This window comes from Ambystoma mexicanum, chromosome 6q (assembly GCF_040938575.1).
Source record: "Ambystoma mexicanum isolate Mex_15411 chromosome 6q, UKY_AmexF1_1, whole genome shotgun sequence".
Lineage (NCBI taxonomy): Eukaryota > Metazoa > Chordata > Amphibia > Caudata > Ambystomatidae > Ambystoma > Ambystoma mexicanum.
Genome location: NC_090937.1, coordinates 1378662728 through 1378686115, shown reverse-complemented (window position 1 = coordinate 1378686115; position 23388 = coordinate 1378662728). Strand labels below are relative to the sequence as shown.

Genomic DNA, 23388 nt, shown 5'->3' with positions numbered 1-23388 from the left:
CAGTTCAACCCACTGGAGCAGTGAAAGCATCCCTTCTAACAAGTAATGCAGACAATGACCCTTTCCTGCGCATAGCAGAATGCAAGGAATACAGCAAGACCATGCTACATTAAATTAGAGACAAGTACAAAATGGGATCTGGCAAGTGCTAGATTGAAAAATGAGGTGAGAGGCGATTTTTGCGGTGCTTACAAGCAAGACGGATCCAGCACGAAGCGCAATAGGGAATGTCATATTAATAAGTCTTCTTTTATTTAGGGGGACTCCTATACAATAGTTTGTATTTTAGACCACAATCATGGTACAAAGTTCATTTTAAAAAACATGTTTTAATCAGAACACCTCCTTTTAATCAAAAAACATTCTTGACTCAATGCAAATATTCTGAAACAAGCGTTATTCAGGTTAGTCAGAGTTCAAGGAATATGTATTTCCATAGCAACACACACAATCATGGTGGAGTGTTATATGTAGGAAGGTATTTTAAAGAAAATTAGCACCCGGCGAGAGAGAATGAGCTTTAAAGAAGCAAACTTATTGCCCTTCCCCCGGGCCTTATCATAACGTCAAGACCCCGAATCACTACCACAGCTTTAGGTTCCTTCGCCACTGGACACCAGGGAAAGGGAACAGGGACTACGTGCAGTCCCTTCTCCCGATCCCCGGTGGGCATTTTTTTTGTTTTTCTTTTTCTCGAGTCAAGATATGGTTGCAGCGCCGTTTCTCGAATTCCAGAAAAAGTGCAATTAGTAAACCGGTACAATGTGCCGGGGTACTCATGGCAATATGACCCTTGGAGGGGAGGGGGCAATACTGGTCCGATAATGCCCCTGGGGCACCCTTCCAGCTATGGCCCCAGGGGCATAACCCGGCTGGCTATGCCCCCCTCCCGAGGTCATATTGCCTAAATATGGCATGTGTAATCATTGATGCTGCTCACTTTCTATGTGCACTGGGTATAGATAGCTTAACATAAATATGGTTTTGTGAAAGTGGCCGGGTTTGGCGTTTCTTTCTTTTTATAGAAAATCAGATTTATTGCAAAAACAGGACAATATATTCATATTATCAATTTTCTAGAAAATATGCACACCATTGTATTTTTTAAAATAGATTTGTGTTCATGTATTGTACCCGAGGTGTCACCAGTTCTGATGCGTCTTTTCAGTTTGTTTGAACACCTACTGTGCATGTCTGAATTATACATCTTTTGGATTTTAAAACTGCCTCCATGGAGAGGCTTTTAAACATACATATGAACCTGTCAGGTTTTAATATTGTGTTTTTGGGACCACACACATGTTTAAATCCATACTGTTATGCAGGTGTGTAGTCCTGGATCAGGCATTTTTCATCAGATGTGCAACAGTATTTCAAGAATAACTCAAAAAAGAATTTCCAAAAATGTGACCGATGTATATAGTGTGCTTATGGAGGGAGTTAACATCGACCAGGTAAGCAGATAGTTCAGGGGAAGGTGGACCACACAAGTGGGCATCATCATACCCCGGAATGTCCTCACGCATTCTGCCATCTAATAACTGCGCAGGGGTCTAGGATTTGCAGGCACCCTAAAATATGTATGCAGAAAAACATAATCAGATTCACCAGGTTTGATCAGGGGTTTGATATTCTTAAGGATATGTAATAAGTAAGCAGTTTCTGAAAGGTTAGTACCATATGTCGGAGAGATGTGAATCAACAAGGAAGACTAGGCGTTTCATGTGCAGCACAAGTACCTGCAAGTGCAGTGTGGAAGAGATCATTATAGAGGTCAAGAGGTTTTCCTTAGACTGGAGCAGGAGAAACAGATTCTGGGGGGTGGACTGCACTTATAAAGTAGGCAGAGGAAATCAATGGTTCTATTTTAATGAGTTCAGTAAATTGATGGATTTGCTGGCCAATGTCCTAAGTGTGATTTCGGTAGAATCTTCTTTCTGTACTAGTGTATCTCAAATACTGTCTCTGATACTAATGTTCAATTCCACCATGACATCTGCTGCCGCAAGACTTCTTCTGTAAAATGTGTACGCGCCAGCACACAATTTATCTCCATTCCTTGTCTTGACATTTATTGAACGCACAGTCAACAACACAGTCTTGTTTCCTGGCACTGAACGCAGACGGGAATAAACACAGCTGCATGAAAAGAAGGGCCAACCCTGAGACTAGTAGTTTGAATTTATGACGGAACAAAGGGACTGAAGATCGTGAGGAAGACCGCTCTAAAGAGAGCAGGCTTAACAGTTTTACACCACATATTCTACCTGTGTCCATCTTGTAATTTGGCAGTAGGGCCCACTGCAAACATTTAAAGTGGATACAATGCACCCTAAAGAATCAATAGTGTCAATCTATGTTAAAAAAAAATTGAAGACTTGGCTTTTTAATTAACTCTCTTTAGCTTCCTTGTATTGATTTGCTATACTCCTGTTGATTATTTTTTGTTTCTTTTCATGTTTCTATGTATTGACGCCCTTAAGCCTTCGGGTCCATGGAATGCGTGGTATGAATCAATTAAAGTCAAGTAAAGTAAAAGACAACCCTTCATGGCTACGACCAGAGTAGAATATTATTTTGAATGCTTTGTTGTTTAGAGTGATGTCTAAAAATTGTTTACCGGAAAATATATTCTGATATACTGTATGTGATAATGTCAAAGTATCTATTTTTTATGCATTTTAAAGAAAATGCACTTTTCTGGTAATTGTTTTGTTGAAACTCTGTCCTCTGCATCTCCTTTATAACGTAGGGTTCTGCTCATTACCTGCCCTTTTCCATACCCTAACCCAGAGTTCTGCAACTTTTGCCTCTACAGATGTTCTGGACTACAACTCCAATCAGCCCATGCCAGCATATCCAAAAGGGAGGGATCATGGAGTTGTAGTCCAAAACATCTGGCGAGTCACAGGTTACAAACCCCCGTGGCTCTTCCCTCCACCGCTATTCATTCTGCTCTGTCCTCATTACTCTCTTTTTCCACATCATTGACTTTGTAATACTAAATCTAAGAATATATGGTAATTCAGAACTGTATTAATACAAATCTGATATTTATTTCACATTTGTTGCATTAAATTCCTAATTTTCATTGTATATGATCCAAATTATCTATACCAATCATTTTAAGTAAAAGAAAGGGCATCCAATAAAGCACATCTTAGAGTGCAGTGTGGCACCTAGAAACACTTGTGTACAGGCGCGTTATAAGTGCAATATCATATCATATCATGAAAATGAGTCCTTACCCAGTCGGTAAACCGTATGAACATCTGTTTTGGTTAGTTTCTTCAGTAAACGTACTGCATTTTCACAATCATAATCTGATCCTTTTTTGAAAAACAATTTCTCTTCTTCTAGAAAATCTTTGTCAACAAGTCTACAAAATATATTAGAAATGCAAGCGGTCAGCTTCAAATATACACATTTGATGATTTCAGCATGTAGTTCAAAGGCATGCAGTTGCTAATTCGTTTTAAGATGTGCCTTTTTGTTCCCATGCGGATAGATACACATCTGGTCTTCCCCTTTGTCGTTGAGTCCATGACAAGTAATTGGACACCACACCCTTTTTAATTTGCTCCATGTAGGAGGTGTGAACAACACTCCAGGTTATAATAATACTGTCTGATGTTGCCAATTGCTAGTTGTATAGCTTGATGTCTTTGAAAAAAAGAACAATAGGCTTCATAATAGGTTCGCGGGTTGGGGGGGTACATCAGTAAAATGGTAGCAATTGATTTTCCAAGGCTTTACCACACATTTCCAACACCCCTGCATTACAACATTGGAGGTAAAGTGTAGGGTGAAAATTGAGGTTTTACCTTTATTTATTGATCATTTGTATGGCTCCTATACAGCAAGTGTGTCTGGGAGCCACAAGACAAAAGAGGGAAGGGGGACAGAGGAGATAAACAATAATAGCGGTCCCACTAGGCCTTGTGACATTCGGATCGCGCAAGTGCAGTAACAAGAAATGCCATGGAAGGGGAAGGTCAGGGCTGAAGGAAGGGGTAGGGAGGAGGGAAGGGGGAAGTGCAGGAAGGGCAGGGCCAAGGGGATGGGCACGTGCTAATGGGGGCCCATGGGGCAAGTGCCAGGGGAAGGATGGGTAAGGGTGATAGTGCGAGGAAGCAGGTGGACCAGGAACAGTGGGCTAGTTAGGGAGGGGAGCTCGAGAGCAAGTTCTGGTAGAGGGGTGCAAGGGAAGACTGGTCAAAGGAAGGCCTGGGCCGGTAAGGCTCATAAGGAACACAGGCAACCCGTTGCAGCAACAGGGAGAGGCTAGCAAGGGAGGGGGAGAGGGAAGGAGGAGGAGAAAAGGAAAGTCTAGAAAAGCTTCCAGAACTTCAGGAGATCCGGCTCAAGTCGGAAAGAGGCAAGGAGGCCATTCCAGAGGGAGACTCCTGTCGAAGAAAGAAATCAAACCCCGCCCCCCTCCCCAACTCTCTGCTTGGAGAAGCACCTGATCTGCAGTGAATTGGAGCTAGAGGATCGAAGGGCTCAAGCTGGAAGGTATTTAGGGGGGGGAGTTGGATATAGTGAAGTCCCAGGCCCCAGAATGCTTGTGGATGATGCAGAGGGTCCTGAATTTGATCCTTGCCACCACCAGGAGCCAGCGGAGTGATTTTAGGGCTGGAGATATACAGTCCAGAGGCTTGAGGACAAGGATAAGTCTTGCAGCCCTATTCTGGATTAGTTGAAGAAGGCAGAGGGAGGAAAGGGGAAGGCTAAGGAAGAGGCTGTTGCAATAATAAAGCCTGGAGTGAAGAAGAGCTCTGGAGACATTGAGCTTCTGGGGGAAAGAAAGGGAGAATGCTTCTGAGGTGGTGAAGCTAAAAGCTGGCCTTCTTGGCAAGGCCAGCTATATGAGGTAAGAAGGAGATAAAGGAGTCAAAGATGACACCCAGGTTTTCGGCCTCACACGAGGGTGAGGGGCGTGAGCCCAAGGCTGGGCGCCAGAGCGCAGGAGGGAAGGAGGGGGCATGAGTTCCAATAAGAAGGATCTCAGTCTTACTGGCGGTAAGTCAGAGATCATTATCAGAACACCAGGCATGAATAGCAGTCAGACAGTCGGGAATGAGAGAGGAGGGAGTGGGGGGAAGTTAACAGAAAGCTGTGTGTCATCATCATAACAATGGAGGAGAGAAGGTGCGATCAAGTGGGTGAGGGGGCAAAGTAGATATTGAAAAGCCATGGTGAAAGGATAAAGCCCTGAGGGACGCTGCAGGTAGAGAGATAAGTAGGGGAGAGAAAAGGGCCCAAATGCACTTGGGAGGGCCATTTCAAGAGGAAAGAGGTCAAGTAATCAAGTGCCGGGTCCATGATGCCCAGGGTAAGTCAGAGCAGATTTATGAATGTGGAATGATTGACTGTATCAAAGGCAGAGTATAGAATGAGGAGGATGAGAACAGAGGGAGATCGGAATTGAGTTTAGAGAACAAGTCATCACGGGTGCTCACAAGAGCAGTTTCCGTGCCTCTGGCTGCTCTGAAGCCAGACTGGTGGTCGTGGAGAGAGCCAACATAATAAAGATGATATGATATGATAGGTTATTTATAACACGCTTAATACCCAGGGGTTTCTAAGCACGGACCTAGAGATAGAACCTGTGGTGCTCCATGTCGTCTTGCCTCCATGGCGAGGACGTTGCCCCCGAGCTAACCTCCCGAGACCATGATGTATTCATTGGGGAATGACCAGCTTCTCCAAGAGTTTACCCAAGAAGGGTGTAGAAGGGTGTAATAAGCTGGGCAGGAAGGGTCCGCAGGTGGCTTTTTAAGGAGGGGGTGCACAAAGGAGAGCAAGAGGGGTAATGGGAAGCAAGCAGTGGCAAACGAGTGGTTACAGAACTCTACAAGAAGGGAGCAAGAGAGGAAATATTGTCCTTGAAAGTTCTAGAAGAGCAGGGAATCACACATTTGGAGAAGACATTCTTAGAGCAAACTGTCTTGGGAACCTCATTAGGTGATACAGGTGAGAAGGAGGAGAGGAGGGAGGAGGGAGGACAGGGTGTACTGAGGTTTGGAAGTAAAATGGGAGGACAAAGTTGTGTAGAGGCCCTGGGAAGGTAGGGGAGAGGTTGAGACTGCAGTAGGATTGGCAAGTTCCTTACAGATTTTGAAAAGTGTTGCTGTGTTATTAGTGGCTCCAGAGTACGGGCTTGAATATGGGCCTGCTTCTTGGAGGGCATGGAGAGTCTATATTGTCTTTGGAGCAAGCGACAGGCCAGTTTGTCAGAGGATGTGCAGGAGGCTAGCCACTTATGTTCCGCAGTTTTACACTTGTGTTTCAGCGCGGCTAGGTCAGAATCATACCAACTATTACACTCCGAAGCAGGCTTCATGTGGATCCTCATGGCAGGGGCAAATATGTCAAGGGTGTTGGAGATGGTTAGAAAGGGCTTAGTCAATGTGAGTGTCAGTAGCAGGTGTGGGGGGATGAAGGAGGCAGCGAAAGCAGCTACTGACACTCACTTCATCAGTCTAATTACAGAGTAGGAGACTGGCAGAGCAGGCAGATGCTTAGCCAGGGAGCTAAAGAGCTCAATATGGGAGGAGAGGAAAGTGTGGTAAAACCAAAGAGAGAGGCGTAGTGAGCAGGTTAGATAAGGAGAGAGTATGCCTGGCTGTGTGAATTGGCCCAGAGGGAAGAATGGTGAGGGGGGGAGTCATAGAGGTTGCAGAACAGTAAAGTGATTGCCTCAGGAGAGTAAAGATGAATATTGAAATCTCTGAGGAGGAGGAGCTTAGAAGAAGAGGTCAGAAGAGAAGAGGCGAGTTCAGTCCACTCAGAGAGGAAGAGGGAGGTCGGCCCAGGGGGCCTGTAGATGGTAGCGAGGGTGAGCGAGCGGGTAGGAGAGACGCCAAGTTTGCAGACAAGACATTCAAAGGAAGAGTAGGATTGAGTGGGTATGACAGAAGCAGGAACCCAATCACAGAAGACAAGTGCAACGCTGCCTCCAGACCAGTGAGGCCTAGGTTTGGAGGGGATCTTGTAGCCCTCAGGAAGGAGAGTGCCGAAAGCAATGACAGTAGCCACACAAGGGATACACACTCAAAGGCATACAGGGGACAAATGAGTGACATCATCAACACACAAAGGGGAGTCCCCCAGATGAACCATTCAGGAACAAATTTGATGACCCAGTCTCAATTTAAACTGGGTCCCATTCCGTGAGTTGTATACATCACCTCACAGAATGAGAAATACACAGTGTACCAAATGTTTCATTTAATAAAAAAATCATAGTTTTATTTCGTAGGCCATAGGTCCTACGTACACCAATCATAAAAAACACCACATACAGACATTTATCAATGTGGAAAATGTATAAAATACATCTATTAACAATTTCATGATATAATCATAAAAGCACAGGTGACACAGCGAGGATTATATATACCAGAGCAGGGCGGGCGCACATTCTAACTTCCTGACCCTATCTGGCTAACAAGTCACAGATATGCTCCGTGTGGCAGTGTCACCCAATTACAATGCTAAAACTAATTAGACATGGCGAATTAAATTACGCCCGACCAAAACACACACATCCCAGGTTTACGTCCATAATGGCGTTGTTGGGCCATATCACAGAGCTCGGTAGCAAGGAGCGATGTACAGGAAATTTCGGCAGGTCATCAATTCTGCTGCCTTCGTCAGGACCCCAAGGGGAATGGAGTTCTGTGGATGTGATAAATAATTATATTACTGGCCTGTTCAGCCAAATAAAAACGCCCCCAGCAGCCCAAGTGAAACAACTTGCAGCTACTGGAAAGGTGACTAATAACAGCATAAAGAAGGAGAAGATGTCCTCCACCTGTGAAAACACCGAACTACTGTGTATTAGAGGAAATCCACCCTTTACCAGAGGGGTAGCATCAATGTAGAAACAACCTCCACCAGAACAAATCATTCACTGTACCCTTCCCTGTCAACGGGCAAGGAAAGGGCAGAGAAGAAGAAAACGCTCCACAAGGAACGTAAAGGGGGGGAAGATACAACACACTAATATAGACCCCCTAGGAGACGAAATGAGATGCTGCTGTGTCCCGGTGTCCGCATGCCGAGTGTGCCCAAAAGACCGACCCAGAACTGGAAGATATACAGTGCCCTCAGCCAGGTACATAAACGGCTAAAATTGGCCCTACACTTACTTGAAGGGATAGAGTGGTCCCCCCATGAGGTATTTCAGTAACCCAGAAATGGCAAAGTACGGATAACCTACCACCAGTGAGAACCAAGGCGTCGGAAACTCACCTGCAGCAAGGGGCTTAAGCAGGTAATAGGGGGAGGTCCCTCTAGCGGCGAACACGAGGGTCCGAGGACCAGTTGGGCCGATCTGAGGGGGAGCAATACAACGTCCTCACTACACCATTACCGAGCTGGAAAAGGAGAGAGAACAGGGACAAAGCGATACCGCTCATAAATGCAGAGAAGTAAAAATATACCATTTAAAGAAATATAGTATAGTACCCCGCTCTCCTAAAGCCTTGGAAGCCGAAAAATGACATAAATGCATATTCCCTGATATGCGCGCTGCAGAAGCATCCGCCGCGACATCCGCCGCAAATCCCATACATTGCCTTCACTCGTTTCCAATGTTCAATGTATGGAGAGACCACCTACCTGGGAGGGCCCCCAGTTAAGCCGCAACCATTCAGTCAGGATTGCAGGGCTGAACCACATACAGTCCGCACCGTGGCCATTCAAGCTCGGGCTCGATACGATCCCGGAAGTGTGCTCAGCACTTCCCGTGTCAGAGAGTCGACACAAAGAAAGGACCCACAGCTACCAAGGCAAAAAGCCTAATATAAGCGTGGGTCGCCATGGCAAGGATAAAGAAATAGGACTAAAGGATAGAGCTGATCGCCGTCGCTCTCCCAGAGGGCTTTACCACTGGCGTACATTGCAAGCCCAAGCTCACCCCCATAAGGGGGTCCGTACCACCCAAAATGGGTTCGAGTAGAGGACCCAGGTGTGGCAAAAACAATAGTACTATAACAATAAGTGGGCAAGAGTGTCAATCCATCACCCCGTGTCGCCACTTAAAATCGGAATGATGGATCAATGCAATCGGGATACCTCCGGTGGAAATACCCACTAACTGTAGGGCAAAGCCACAAACCCATGGGAAAAGTGTCATAGCCAACACGCACTTAAAACCACGAAGTCAGATCAAGCAGTGGCTTCACACAAATTGAGGGAAACAAAACAAAGGGGGAGTTTCACCTCCGAAGGGGGTTGCTTTCATTTAAACCCCGTTCTATGGTATCCAGTCGATGTATCCACCTGGCCTCGGCTAAATTGAGGCTACATGCCGAGGTGTTTTGTCTCGGTAGAGCCTCCCAGATCCACCAAAAGAGATCTTCAGGGGAATGGCCGAATTGCATATAGTGAGAAACTAAGGGGGCATTGATGCTCTTACATCTAATGCGAGACCTATGTTCCACAATCCGTGTGTGGGCAGGTCTCAAGGTCTGACCCACATACTTGAGGCCACATGGGCACTGGATACAGTAAATTGCATTAGATGTTTTGCAATGTGTCATAGCTCGAATGTCCCATTTCCTATCTCTCACCTGGAAGTCCTTAATTTTTTTGGTGTACTTACAGACAGAGCAGCCTCCACACAGGACATGTCCTACCAACGGTCGGAGGTCCCAGCCCGTAGTTCTATTTCTCGAAATCCGAGATTTCGAATGCACAAACAAATCCCTCAGGTTTTTCTGTCTGGTCATTGCGAGAAGTGGTGTTGGTTCATCACACAGTTCCAATTTGACCAAGGGCCACATTTTTTTAATCAATTTCTTGACCGCATAAATATGCGTAGTGTAAGGCAGAACACAGACAAGTTTTTCTTCTGTGGTACGGACTTTGGGAGCGAGGAGACATTCCCTAGGGGTGAATCTTGCCCTTTTTACCGCCTTCAAAACCAGTTTCCTAGGGTAGCCCCTAGCAACCAAACGTGTTGTAAGGCTATCCGCGTGGGTGGTGTACTCATTGATGGATGTACAATTTCTGTGTAATCGCAGAAATTGTCCATACGGAAGATTCTCCTTTACTCCCCTCGGATGGAAACTCGAGAAGTGGAGTAATGTATTTCTATCCGTAGGTTTTCTGAATAGCGAACATTCTTAATTGCCATTCCTTGCATATATTCTGAGATCCAAGAACTGGATCTCTTTGGTACTGGAACTAATCGTGAATTTGATTCTGTATGTTGTCTGTTAATCCACGAAAAGAATTCTTGGAGAGCCGAGGCTGGGCCCTGCCAGATAAGAAGAATGTCGTCAATATACCGCCGCCAAAGTTTTATGTGGCTCACAAACGGTTTAGTTTCCGCAAGGACAAAGTGATGTTCCCACAAAGCCATATATAGTATGGCTAAACTGGGCGCTGTCCCTCCAGCCTTTCAAGTGTCTAATTTGGCAATCACTTGTTTGACTTTCAGTGCCAGCAAGGCAGTGAAACACGATAGGGGTGATTACACACATTAGAACCTTGCTGACGAGTCAGGTACTGCTGCAGACACACCTTTGTGATGTATATAAGTGCTTTATTCCCGTGGACATGAGAGTAAACCAGATTTGCCTTTACTTATTTTGTTGAATTGCTACTCAGAAGGCCTTCCACACACACCATTAACAGTGTGATTTGCTGCTCTTGCTTTGTCATGGCGAGGGGAAGAAGAAATACTAACATTCTGGTTAATCCTATTTTAGTGTTCTGTATTTGGCCAAAAGATGTTCTCCTGTGTTTGGCAGGCAGTCTGTAAAAACTGGAAGGTATATTCCCGACCTTAGCAGGAAGGTCACCTCCAAATGATTTCTTGCTACCAAAGTTGTTCTAAATGTTGCACTCCTTTTTGGGAAAAAAATAGACATCTCCTTGAAGGTAAACAAGCAGGGTTCAATTGTTAAATGTGTCCCCCCAAGGTGTGGTGGCACAATTGGTTAACATAAATATAAAACTATATCTAGTTTCTTATAGTGGCCGATGTTTAGCAATATTAATAAATGCCTAAATTCATCTGAGGTCATTTTAATATCAACTTGTTTCCTGTGACTCATGTTGTCAGAGTTCCAACCACAAAGGATGTTAGGCCCTGTCCAGGAAGACCCTTTGTTTTCTGCTGGGAATGCTTGGAAAGTTCCCAGGAGGACAGGGCATGCTCCCAGAGGGAAGGACGGGAACTAGGCACTTCAATGGGATCTCTGCTACTAGAATGGTGATGTCACACCATGGAGATAACTACTGGAGTCTTTGTGATCTCAGGCAGACACGAGGGGTGGCCTATTTAGTGCAGCTATGTAGAGGGACAAAGACGAGAAGGAATGTACTGCCATCTTGAAAATGCATAGGCAACATTTCTTTGCTGAGAACCCCTCTGAACATTCTGCAGAGAAGGCACATTGAGAGCTGACATCAGAAGGAAAATGCTTTGTTACAGCAGCAAATATTGTCTCTTTACAAAAAGCTTGGAATGGATCAATCGACTGTAGTAAGATTTCTATATAAGGGGATGAACCATGAATCATCTTTGGATTCTTCTTGAAGAAATGTCCTCAAGATTCCTCTAAAAGGTAGATTTTATGGGAACGCTTTTGGGGTAAAGACTGCCCCAAGTGTCTAGCCATTGAAGCTAAGAATCGCAAAGGAAGGAGCAGTCCCTCTTCCGAACTGCTTCAGGGAATTATTTGCAGTAACCTGCCGTTTGGATATCACAGCTACTGCTGGATAATGGTGCCCAGCTTTCTGTCTGCTGAAGCGCCAAAACTAGAACTATGGCAGACAACCTTCCTGGCCCTGAAGGGCAGAAGAGTGACTATCCTTTCTCCAGGGACCCAGTGCAGGGTCTCACAGCACACCAAGGAGATTCTGGAGGAAACCGGACTGCTGTTGAACATTGGAACTGTGACAGAGGGCTATCTGTGAGGGCAGGAAGCCTGAACCTTTTTGATTTTTAAGACTAAAAGGGTGGCTGCTAATAAGACCTCCCTTTTCTAATGCTCAGTGCCAAAATCCTGATGCACTCATAGCCATGTACCTTTACTGTGACAGTCTCCTGAGTTCACCCAAGTGTCTGCCCTGCAGTGGCTGCAGGGCAGGGTCAAACATCACATCAGGATATCTCAGGCGGATAGCTCAGGGGCAACATGCTTTCCTTGGAAGCAAGACGACACAGAGCACCACAGGATGGATCCCGGGTCTGCACTTAGAAACCTCTGGGTATTAAGGGCGTTCTAAATTACCTATTGTATCATATCATATCATATCACATGTGCATTCCTGGACATAACTGCTAGAACAGCCGGAGTTGCTTTTTAACTGTCTGAACTTCTGGGCCAAATTCTTATTATGTACCCCAGCGCTTGGTGGTACGTTAATATCCCAATATAAGCCATGGCTGTTTATGACATGGTTACTACTGACATTACGCATTTTTAAAGTCACAAGAATTTGAATGTCATATTATACTTAACTTGATGATGTGAATCATTCATGACAGAGCTGGGTGTGTATTAGGTCTTTGTCCTGGGTGTATCCACAAGAACAATGCAAGTTTATGCTCAGAAAGCTTTCCTTTGATTTCACTGAGGAGGGCCAACCTTGCTCCAGGAGACAGGAAACCCATCAGTGAAGTGTATTCTACAGAAGCCAGATTTAAGTGGATCTCCAAGGCCATTATTCTCAAGGTACTTAGTGGTCCGGTTGAAGACCATCCACTCAAGAACCTTTGAATAATGGAGAAGGAGGGGCACTGGGAGATAGTTTGCTGAGACGTTTGGGTCAGTAAATGGTTTCTTCCAATGGTGAGGGTAGTTGCAGATTTGAAGGAGGCAGGGAAGAGTCTACCAGAGTGAGCGAGGATAAAGAGCTCAGATCAGTAAGGTTAGGTTATTGAGCCTATGTAATACAGCAGTAAGAGGAGGAAACCGGTCTATAGGAGAGCAAGATAGGTTGGCACTTCAAAAGATTGGTGTAAATTTGGTATGAGAGGTAAAAGAGAAGTAGTTGTGAATAGAAGGAGTAGCAGGAGAGGTGGTGGACAGAGAGTTTGTTAGAGAGCGAGCAGGGCACTGTGAGAGAGTGATGGATTTCTGAGATTTTAGAGGAAAACTAGTGAGCAAAGGGATGAAGCAAAAGATATTGACTTGGTAGGTGTGAGCAAAGCTTGGAGGATAGATTAAAGGTTGCAGCTTTAATTGCAAAGGGAGATCAGATTTGGGAAGTAGGAAGATTGTGCAAAGTCCAGTGAAAAGGTGAGGGAAGGGAATTTGTATGCTAAATGCAATAGTGGTTTCTCACTATATTTAAGGCCATCTGAGATAGTAAACGTTTAGTCAACATGGAATTTTTTGATTAAATGATATTGATGGAAGAAGACGAGGACATTGTAGTGTTATATCCTACTTTCACTGTACTAAAGCTGAGGGAGATTACATTTAAATAAGAACAACAAGGTTTTCTCTGTGCTGCGTGCGCCATTTAAAAACAGGGAACACTTCCTGTTGCCAACCGTGCAACATTTTGTAAATGATAGTTGCAATAAACTGAAACCTGCAGTATTTACAAGTGTAGTCTAGTACTTTGGACTGTGAATCGGTGGCCCCGCTTCACAGCTTCAACACAGAATTGCTTGATCATTTGCAACCTGTGAAAGCCATAGATATAAATGTATGTTACATCCTCCTCTCTCTTGGTGTTGCACAATAGGATAAAGGCTCTGCCCCTGAGGGACACTATTCTTGAAGTGGGAGGGGTGCCCATTCTTGTATTAGAAAATCATAAAACCATTTTCTTTACTGGGTGGGTGAACTCAGATCCTGTGCATTGTAAATTGAGAACACAAACAATTAGATGCCACTCATTGTAGTCTTAATTCAAATGACATGCACATGCTAGAAATCCACAACCCCACATTCATACCAGGAGGGTTGGAGTGATGTAAATGTGGGTACATAAAGACCCCATTTCTATGCAACTGTTCTCTAATACCAATACTTGTTTTTGATATTGGAGAAAATAAAAGTTTAAATCTGCTATTAATCAACAGAAAGTAATTGTGTGCAAATGTTAATGTAAGAGATGGTGATTTAATGTGTGTGCCTTCTCCTAAAGAGATTGTCACAGGCTTGCCAACTATAATTGTGTAAACAATCTATTTTAATGTATATGTGAGATATTGTGTGACTTCACCTGCTTTAAGTAAGGGTCTTATTTTATAAATTCAAGTTCAATGATACACACAATGTGTTTCTTAATCCCAGAATTGCGGGGTGCAGGTTTATAGCAGCAAATGTTAGATTAAAGGATAGTTCCGGGACTTTTTTTTTATTGTCCCTACGGTTCGGCCATGTGTTTTTAAGCATAAATCGGTAGATCGTAGAAAACTTTCCTATGGACCTTACCCGACTTTTCGTCCATTAACGCACTCGAAATCAGCCGCCATTTTCTGATAATCCTATCATTTCCCCCCATCGCCCTGGCTCACCTGCTTTTGCGGCACTAAATCAAATCCCCCGCCCCTGAGCCTGACATCAGCAGACGCGTACCGCCCATTTCCCAACGCCAAAGCATGTTTCGTGTCAACAATCGCTGCGCCTCAGCTAATGAAGTGTGGCCATGGAAATGGCAGGACGCCTCTTTCCTCAATAAGTATAAACACACGGTTTCACAACACACAGCAGCAGATTTTCGATTCCATTACTCTCTCTGTGTTACTTTGAGTATTCTGTGACTCGTTTCTGTGCTCTGGTCAGCTACCTTCGCCGCTTCTAGGCCTTGTGAACACCTGTACCATCTCTGTAAATTATTTTACTTTCTTTATCACACAATGGCTACAATAATGCCGTATATGTACGAGCCCGAGTACACCGAGGAAGAACTACTGGAAAGGCAAGCAGGCGAAAACGATGGGGATTCGGACGGCAGTTGGGAGGACCAGTCAACGGATGAAGAGCCTGGACCATGTCGCATGGACGGCGTCTCCACCTGGTGCACGTGCAATCGGTGCGAGCTAATGCCAACTGAGGAGGAGAACTGCTGCTGCCGTGAAAATTCCGGGTGCTTGGCCTACATTTCGGAAGGCGAGCCAAGTCTGCAATGCATCACCGAGCTGCCAGAGTTCAGGGAAGCCTGCCTCTCACGGACCGTGTTGAGGATGATGATGGTGCTTATGCACGAACTTCGCAGCACTGTTCGTCCGCGTAATCCGAGTAACGAGTAAGTATACTCTGGTTGTGATGTCAGTGATGCCACTACTATTTCATGGTCGTCTCCCACATATAAAATTACATCTACATATCATTCGAATGCATGTAAATTAGTTCCATATTGTGCATTTTCTAGATAGAATTTTTTTCAAAGCAGAATGACATTTTTTACCTGAATCGACAGTGATAAGAAAGTTTTGTCATTTTAATACAGTTTGCATCTTTCATTTTCACAGGTGGTACAGGCTGGTGGCCTATTGTTGCTTCACTTGGTGGCTTCACGGGAGGCTCGGACACCGCGTTCGGAGAGTAATACCTGCCTGTGCGGTACTTGCCATTAGACAACATTTCCCCAGCGACAGTGGACAATACCGCGGATTTTCCCTGGATGTGCTGCAACCGGAACTTTACAATGTGTAATGTTTATTATTTATGTTCAATTGAAATTAAGATCTAAAATAAAACCCAACATATATTTTAACAATGGTTGTTTTGATTTTTTAAATGAATCTAGTGTGTCTCCATTGAATAGTCTTCCTGTGCCTTGTCTTGTCACACCACATGTCTCCGGCCAGCATCCTCCCTCACGCTGGCCGCCCACCTTCAATCCACATAACCGTTGAACCCATATGCAGCAGACATACATATGTTATTTTGCGGGTTGGCATCAAGCCTCCCGGCCTTGCCTCCTCCCCCAAAAATACTTAACACACCACTTTGTTCAAGCGTTGGCAATAAAAGGCCGTTGGATTTTATTGATACAAAACATGGTTATAGGTAAATAATCAATATGGTTGATCATAATAAATCAGCCTTTTGGGCACCGGGTACAGAGATGACCCCCTCTGGCCCGTGCCGCCTTGCCACCACAGGCCAGCCAGCTGCTGACTAACTGCTAAGGCATCCAGGGTCTCCAGGGGGAACTGCACCCATATATTCTCCTGGGAGGGTGAGGTATTTATAAACTCACCCCCCTGCCTTCCATGTACTAGATCCTGCAGCCTGCCTCTTACATGCAGTTAGATGGCCTCTCCTTGGTGAGGCCCTGCGGCAAACGAGTCTTGTCTGCACGACCACCGCCCCAATCCACCCCCCCGCCCTATCAAAGGCAGTTCGCACCGGGGTACTTGTGCTGGCAAGTGGAGCTGTCAGGGAGCGATAAAGGCCAAGAGGTGCCAAAGACCATGTACACTTCAAAGTGGTCTATAGAGCATGGGTTGTTGTTCCCATGTCTACCTCCAGACCCCGTGTCTCCTGCCAAGCATCCCCCCTCACGCTGGACGCCCCCCTGCAATCCACATAAGTGTGTCTCCATTCACGAGTCTTCCTGTGTCTTGTCTGCACGACCACCGCCCCAATCCACCCCCCGCCCTATCAAAGGCAGTTCGCACCGGGGTACTTGTGCTGGCAAGTGGAGCTGTCAGGGAGCGATAAAGGCCAAGAGGTGCCAAAGACCATGTACACTTCAAAGTGGTCTATAGAGCATGGGTTGTTGTTCCCATGTCTACCTCCAGACCCCGTGTCTCCTGCCAAGCATCCCCCCTCACGCTGGACGCCCCCCTGCAAACCGCATAATGCCACGACATATACACGTCATTCACAAACACACCCCTGTTTCGAATTCTTTATAACCCACTTCATATTTCTAATGAGAACTTCTTTGCGCTTTGCTAGTCAACCCGTGAAGGTGCTGGTTATCTGCTCTTCATCTCTGTGAACTTCCGTGACCACTTCGAGGAAACTCGTCAGTTTGCAACCTGTGAACTGCTCCCTGTTCTATGACAAGAAACTACTCTGATCCATGCATCTAACTGTTTGTTCGTCAAGGTAAGGCCATGTACCATAATCATTTTGCGTCCAATTTCTTTTCGTTCAAGACAGTACATGCAAGGAACTAGTCACATGTTCTGAGTTTAGTGAAATTATTTTTCTATTTTTTTAAAGTTATTCAAATACTTATCCGCATGTGAATAACGTGTATAGTTCCAAGAACCAAAACGAACCTTGCATTGAATCTTTTATGTGTCATTTTATTTTTTAACACATTGGTATTCATAGAGAATTGTTGATCTTTACTTTTCAGAACTTTCCACAATGCCTGCCTGTTCCATTGGCGGTTGCCCTTCGAAGACTCATAGTAAATCTGAAGGTACTATAATGCATGTTTTCCCTAAGACAATAGATCAGATAAGAGAATGGGTCCGATATTGCGGATATCCACCGTCTGAGCTTGAAAGTAGAGTCCTAGAAGTCTTTGCGGACAAGAGGGGTGATCGATACCGCATCTGCAGCAGGCACTTTACCTCTGACATGTACTCCACATCATTGCTAATAAAGAAGAACACACCGCGAGCGAAGCGAAAATTTCTCTCAACCGCTATTCCCACTCTATTCGTCCACATCCCTCCACTGGTGAGTCAAGTTTACGTATTTATCTCTCGGCCTTGCGGTAGTGTGTAGCATTAGCTAACAATAATTTCCCCATTTATGTATCCACTCAATATGAAGGCGGAAGATTCTCCATCCGTGTCGTTATTGCAGTCATCAGCCACTTCAAGCGCCTATCGGGTACTCTTACTTAGCTATTCTGCCACTGACTTGTTTTAGGCATGTAAATCAATAGTTTTAATTTATCGTGTGATTATTTTACCTAATGGTACACCCTTTTACTCGTCCTCTAGTCTTTGTTTTCAGTTATAATTATTGTTATCGAAAATAATGCAAGTACTGTCTTTCAGGGAGATGCTGAGGAGTCCAACGCATTGACGACAACCGTTGATGTCACTCAGATGCTCGAGGTACGTTTCCGGACAGTTCCATCGATGGAGATCATCAGATCTTGCATTCTTGTAGCGTGATTGTTACACACAATGTTTCTTTCGTTTTTAGCCATTGATATGTCCTTCTGTCGTCGCCCTCCTATGTGTCTTCTTTTTTCAATATTGTGTTCATTACTAATGAAAGTCCTATGTTTCAGGGAGTCGATGGAGCATTAGTCCAAGAAGAAGGGGGAGCATGCAGTTACGGGTCGGCGCAACAGCTTGCAGAAGTGTGCACCGCAGTTACATCGTCCCTTGATGTTCTTATGCATTTCGAGGTATGGATACTGACAGTTCGATCAAGCGAAATCATATGACGTGATTACATCCGCTATACTTCCTTCTTTATTAACACAAGTACTATGTTTCAGGGAGATGACGGAGCTTCTTCTACAAGAACATCACCCCTAGTAGTTGATGCAGATCTCTGGGTGGTGACACTTCCAACAATCGAGCAAATCGAATCATATTTAGATATCCATTATTTATTTTAGACAACTGATCATTTGTGCAGGTCTATTTAGATGAGCCGTTGATGCCTGCACAAAGTGCATGTTCTTTTTAACAAAATAGAAAACCATACTAATGCAATTACTGTGTTTCAGGGAGTTACTGAAGCATCATCTTCAATAATATCATCAATGGAAGTCTATGAGGAGCCCGAGGTATGGATCTTGACAGTTCCATCTAACTAGATCAACAATGCGTGAATAATTGTCGTTTGAATGTTCTACACAAAGCGTTCATTCGTGTTTTCCTATTGAGATGTACGTGGGTATTGGTCCCCAAGTACATTTTGTGTTTTCAATATTATTATACATACTAATGAAAGTTCTATGTTTCAGGGAGTCGATGGAGCGTCAGTGCGTGATGGATGTGCTTATCATGAAAATATAGTCGTTGCAGCGCAAGAGGAAGTGGAGACATGCACACACGAGACGGAGCAACAGCGTCCCGATGTTGAAGTTCGAGTTTCAAAGAAAAGAAAGCAAAAGAAGGTTAGTGTCCTGGTCACTATATTATGTTGTTTTTCACTGTTTATAGTTCAATACTGTAAGTTGTGTTTAAACTGAACATCCCTTTTCCAATCTGTCCTCTAGTTGCGAGTGGGTGTACGAACTAGATCTACACAGACAGTGAAGCGAACGAGAGATGTTGCTTGTCAAACCTTTTGGCAGGGACTTGAGACTGGAGATGCATCGTGCCAATGGGAAGAATATGAAGTGATTGACAACGGAGCTATACCACATCCAGCCATTGATAGTGAATGTCCTCCTGGTAGTTCGGATGCAGTCGGAGATCAATTCACAGAATCCACACCCGCAAAAACTAAGACCGCGAGAAAGTTGAAGAAATTGTTTTATTCACCCATCGCCGGAGAAGGAACAGATGTTGCAATGGAAGAGAATGAAGTGGACGACAATGAAACACCATCAATATCACTGAACATAGCGGAAGACGATATCAGAGATTCTACCTTTCATGTGAGTGACATGTCCTCAACGTTACAGGCCGAACCAGCTGGGATGCAGAGTGACAGTATAAGGAAAGAGGCCAAATTCATTGTATTCGATAGTTGTTTGATTGATATTATTATTCGGATGAAATGTGGGCATTCGGTTGGTGGGGAAGTATGTGAGGAGCCATTGATTAATGTGACTCGTGCAATTCGAGGCACTAACCTTAAAATACATGCCACCTGTACAAAATATCATCCTTTCTCATGGTCTGCACAAGCCTTGCTGGGGCAACTGCCAGCAGGCAATCTACTTTGTGCAGCGGCTGCACTTTTTAGTGGTTCAAGTTTTAAAAAGTTAGAGTCTTTCTTTCGGTTTGTGGGAATCCATTTCATTGCGAAAACTCAGTTCTACAAATACCAAAACGATTATCTATTTCCAGCCATTAGCGAAGCTTGGAAAAAATGTCTATTGATAGTACATTCGCGGGCAAACGGTTCAGGCTAGCCGGTGATGGACAGTGCGACAGCCCAGGATGTTCAGCCAAGTACTGCACCTACCACTTTCAGGACATGGAAAGTAAGAAACTTGTGAGTTCGGTGGTCATGCAGGTGTCACAAAGTACATCCTCAGTGGCCATGGAGAAAGTTGGCTTTGTAGCATCATTGCAAGAACTACAATCGCGGGGAATGGTGATCGACCTGATAGCCACGGACAGACACGTTTCAATTGCCAAGACAATGAGAGAAGAGTACAAAAATATAAATCACCAATTTGACGTTTGGCATCTTGCAAAAACAATCAATAAAAAAATGTCGGCTGCAGGTAAAAAAAAAGATATGCAAAGTATTTCACAGTGTTCCAAGTCAATCAGCAACCATCTTTGGTGGAGCTCAAAAACATGTGGAGGGTCGTTGGAAATTCTACTGGAAAAATGGCGGTCAGTAATGCTACACTGTAGCAACGTTCACCGCTGGACCACAAACCAACATTTCCACAATTGTGAACATGGCCATTTGTCCACAGAGGAGGCACGGAAGAAGAAGTGGTTGATTCCTTCATCACCCACTCACAAAGCCATTGAAAAGATTGTATTTGATAAAACTATAACAAGAGATTTGAGGGGACTCACGGAATTCTGCCACACAGGAGATTTGGAGGTGTTCCACAATATGTGCCTAAAGTACAGGCCAAAACGATTGCATTTTGGCATGGAGGGCATGATAAATCGGACTCTTCTAGCGGTCTTGGCACATAACCATAATGTTGGCCGTCAACAAAGTAGGACGACCGGAACTTTAGGGACGCTTCGCTACAATAAGGCCTTCACTAAAAGAAGTAAACAATGGGTTATCAAACCAGTGTTTGAGGATATGCAATATGACTTTATTGAGAGACTTATTGTTGATGTCCTAGATAGGCACATACATGGAGTTGTGAACGAACCTGTGCAGGGGACAACTGCATTGCCACCCAACATTGCCTCTGTTCCATGTCCACCTAAAGAAGAGCTCATTGAGAAATACACATCACGGTTTAAATGATTGTAATTTGATTGTCTGTTCTCTCGAGTCTCCTCATGTCGCAGGCCCATTGAATATGTGTAGCTATGTATTGTGTAAATAAAAGTGATTGCTCTGTGAGTCCTGTGAGATGGCCTTACACTGAATGTAGCTAACTAGGAATGTGTGCTCGTTCAAAGTGAAGGTCAGCTGCTTTGATTTTTTTCTCGGGTGCCGGAATGGCCCACGACTCAGTATAAGGTTCTATTGTTATTTGACCTTGACAGGCCGGGACCATCCCGAAAGACTTCTTTTTGGGGGTGTGGGGCAATAACGTAAGAAACGATAATGAATATAATTTCAGAAACGAAAGCCATTTAATGTTCGTTCATTAGAAGAAATAACGTCGGCATAGAAGGAGTGGTATTTCGGGGCTGCCCTACGCACAGACACAATGGAAAATGCAAATATAATGTAAGTAACTCTTTAGATGAGTTTATACCGCAATTTAATTACTATACAGTAGCTTTAAAGACGGGTTAAGTTGTACTTGTTCGTTCTATGTGGCATATTGTTTTGTACCGCGCACTATCTTGAGGAGAACCATCTCCTTTTACGGAAGCACCTCAAAACCTTCCTCTTTGCTTCTGCTTTCTCTCTCCCTCTCCCCTGCTACAACTGGTCCACTGTCTGCGACCTCGGTCCTGGGCCCTTCCACTCTCCACCTGCACTGCCTCCCTGTCAACCCCTGCACTGGGGGACTGTCTCAGTATCCTACAGCCCCCCCTTGACGTATAATACCCAGTTGCACTGTCCTAGCTATGAAATAATTTCCGGACCTAATATATAAAATGAATAATTTTAATAAAGATCTGATGGTGAGACTAATTTCATTTTTTATGTTTTTAAAACAGGTACATCCTTCATTATTGTATGTGTCACGAGGACCAGACACCGGCGGATGGCTTTTATAACCGCCAGTTGCTTCTCCGCATGAACAACGTTACCACCCTGACCATTTTATGGGACGATCGCCAAGTACAAGTATGCCCTTACGCGGTACTAACGGCCAGATGCAACATACAGACCGTTGTGGTGGCCTAGTGCCTCGTTGTTGGAACAGTCATGCGATTATCAGTGCGACCGAAGAGCTTATTGTATCGTAAACCAACACCCTGTGTACTGCACACGAACATCGCTTGCCTCAAGACGAACTATTTTGGATCGAGAGCAAAGAAAAATGCAAATCGCAGAATATTCTCTAAACATTTGATGTCCAATAAATGTACTTTGTCAAATGGACAATCTTGCCGTTTGCTTTTAAACCACAGTTTCATATTCCGAATTGTGGCGCTGTATTGTGAGATGATCTAAGACCCTGTGTACAGCAAAGGAACATCGCGTGCCTCAAAACGAACTTTTTGGAACGTGAGCAAATAAAAATGCAAATCGCTGAATATTCTCTAAACATTTGATGTCAAATAAATGTACTTTACCAAATTTACAATCTTGCGGTTTGATTTAAAAGTACAGTTTCATATTCCGAATTGTGGCGCGCTGTGTTGTGAGCTAATCTGTGTTGGTTTCCGGGTTCTGTGTGTAGTCGCGTAGAAGACGCCTGTGCGCGTTTGCCTACGCAGCACAGTCACGTCACGGATAGAGGCGGGGAATATGAATGTTTTGATAAAGTCTGTTTCAGGGGCGGGGGATTTGATTTAGTGCCGCAAAAGCATGTGAGCCAGGGCGATGGGGGGAAATGATAGGATTATCAGAAAATGGCGGCTGATTTCAAGTGCGTTAATGGACGAAAAGTCGGGTAAGGTCCATAGGAATGTTTTCTACGATCTACCGATTTATGCTTAAAAACACATGGCCGAACCGTAGGGACAATAAAAAAAAAGTCCCGGAACTATCCTTTAATGATGGCTACTTAGTGAAAAGAGGACATATCAAATACCTCAACAAATATGGGGTTTTTGCCCAGTATGCAAAGTAGATGACATCGCTGAGGTCGATGCACCCATGCATTGAGTAACACAAAATGTGCCCAGAATCATAGATGTGTATGAAGTTTCATTAGTGCATTGAATTAGATAGTCCCTGTTGTATAGTTCCACAGGAAGAGGAGATAGGTTTGTCTTCTTAGAATGCTACAGACATAACTGAGAATTAGAATCAAATTACAGTTTGAGAAAATGTACTTTGGAAAAAATATTAGATCTGAAGTGAGAAAAATAATTCAGGAAGATTGTTTGTTTGAGTTCAGGGAATTTTATATATACATGTGATCATACATGCAAATCTAGTCATGATGGCAAAGGACATGATTTGTCATTGGCCCTTGACAATGTATTTAATATAAATGTCCTTCATAGGCAGTACCTGACAAATG

General features: G+C 44.2%; 1 protein-coding gene across 1 annotated transcript in view; it reads right to left on the bottom strand.

Moving 5' to 3' along the window:
- Window positions 1-23388, bottom strand: part of SH3TC1 (SH3 domain and tetratricopeptide repeats 1) — a 493452-nt gene that overhangs the window by 223324 nt on the left and 246740 nt on the right. The window contains exon 10 of the mRNA XM_069632025.1: window positions 3249-3379. Coding sequence (XP_069488126.1) covers window positions 3249-3379 — 131 coding nt within the window. The remainder of the gene's footprint in view (window positions 1-3248; window positions 3380-23388) is intronic.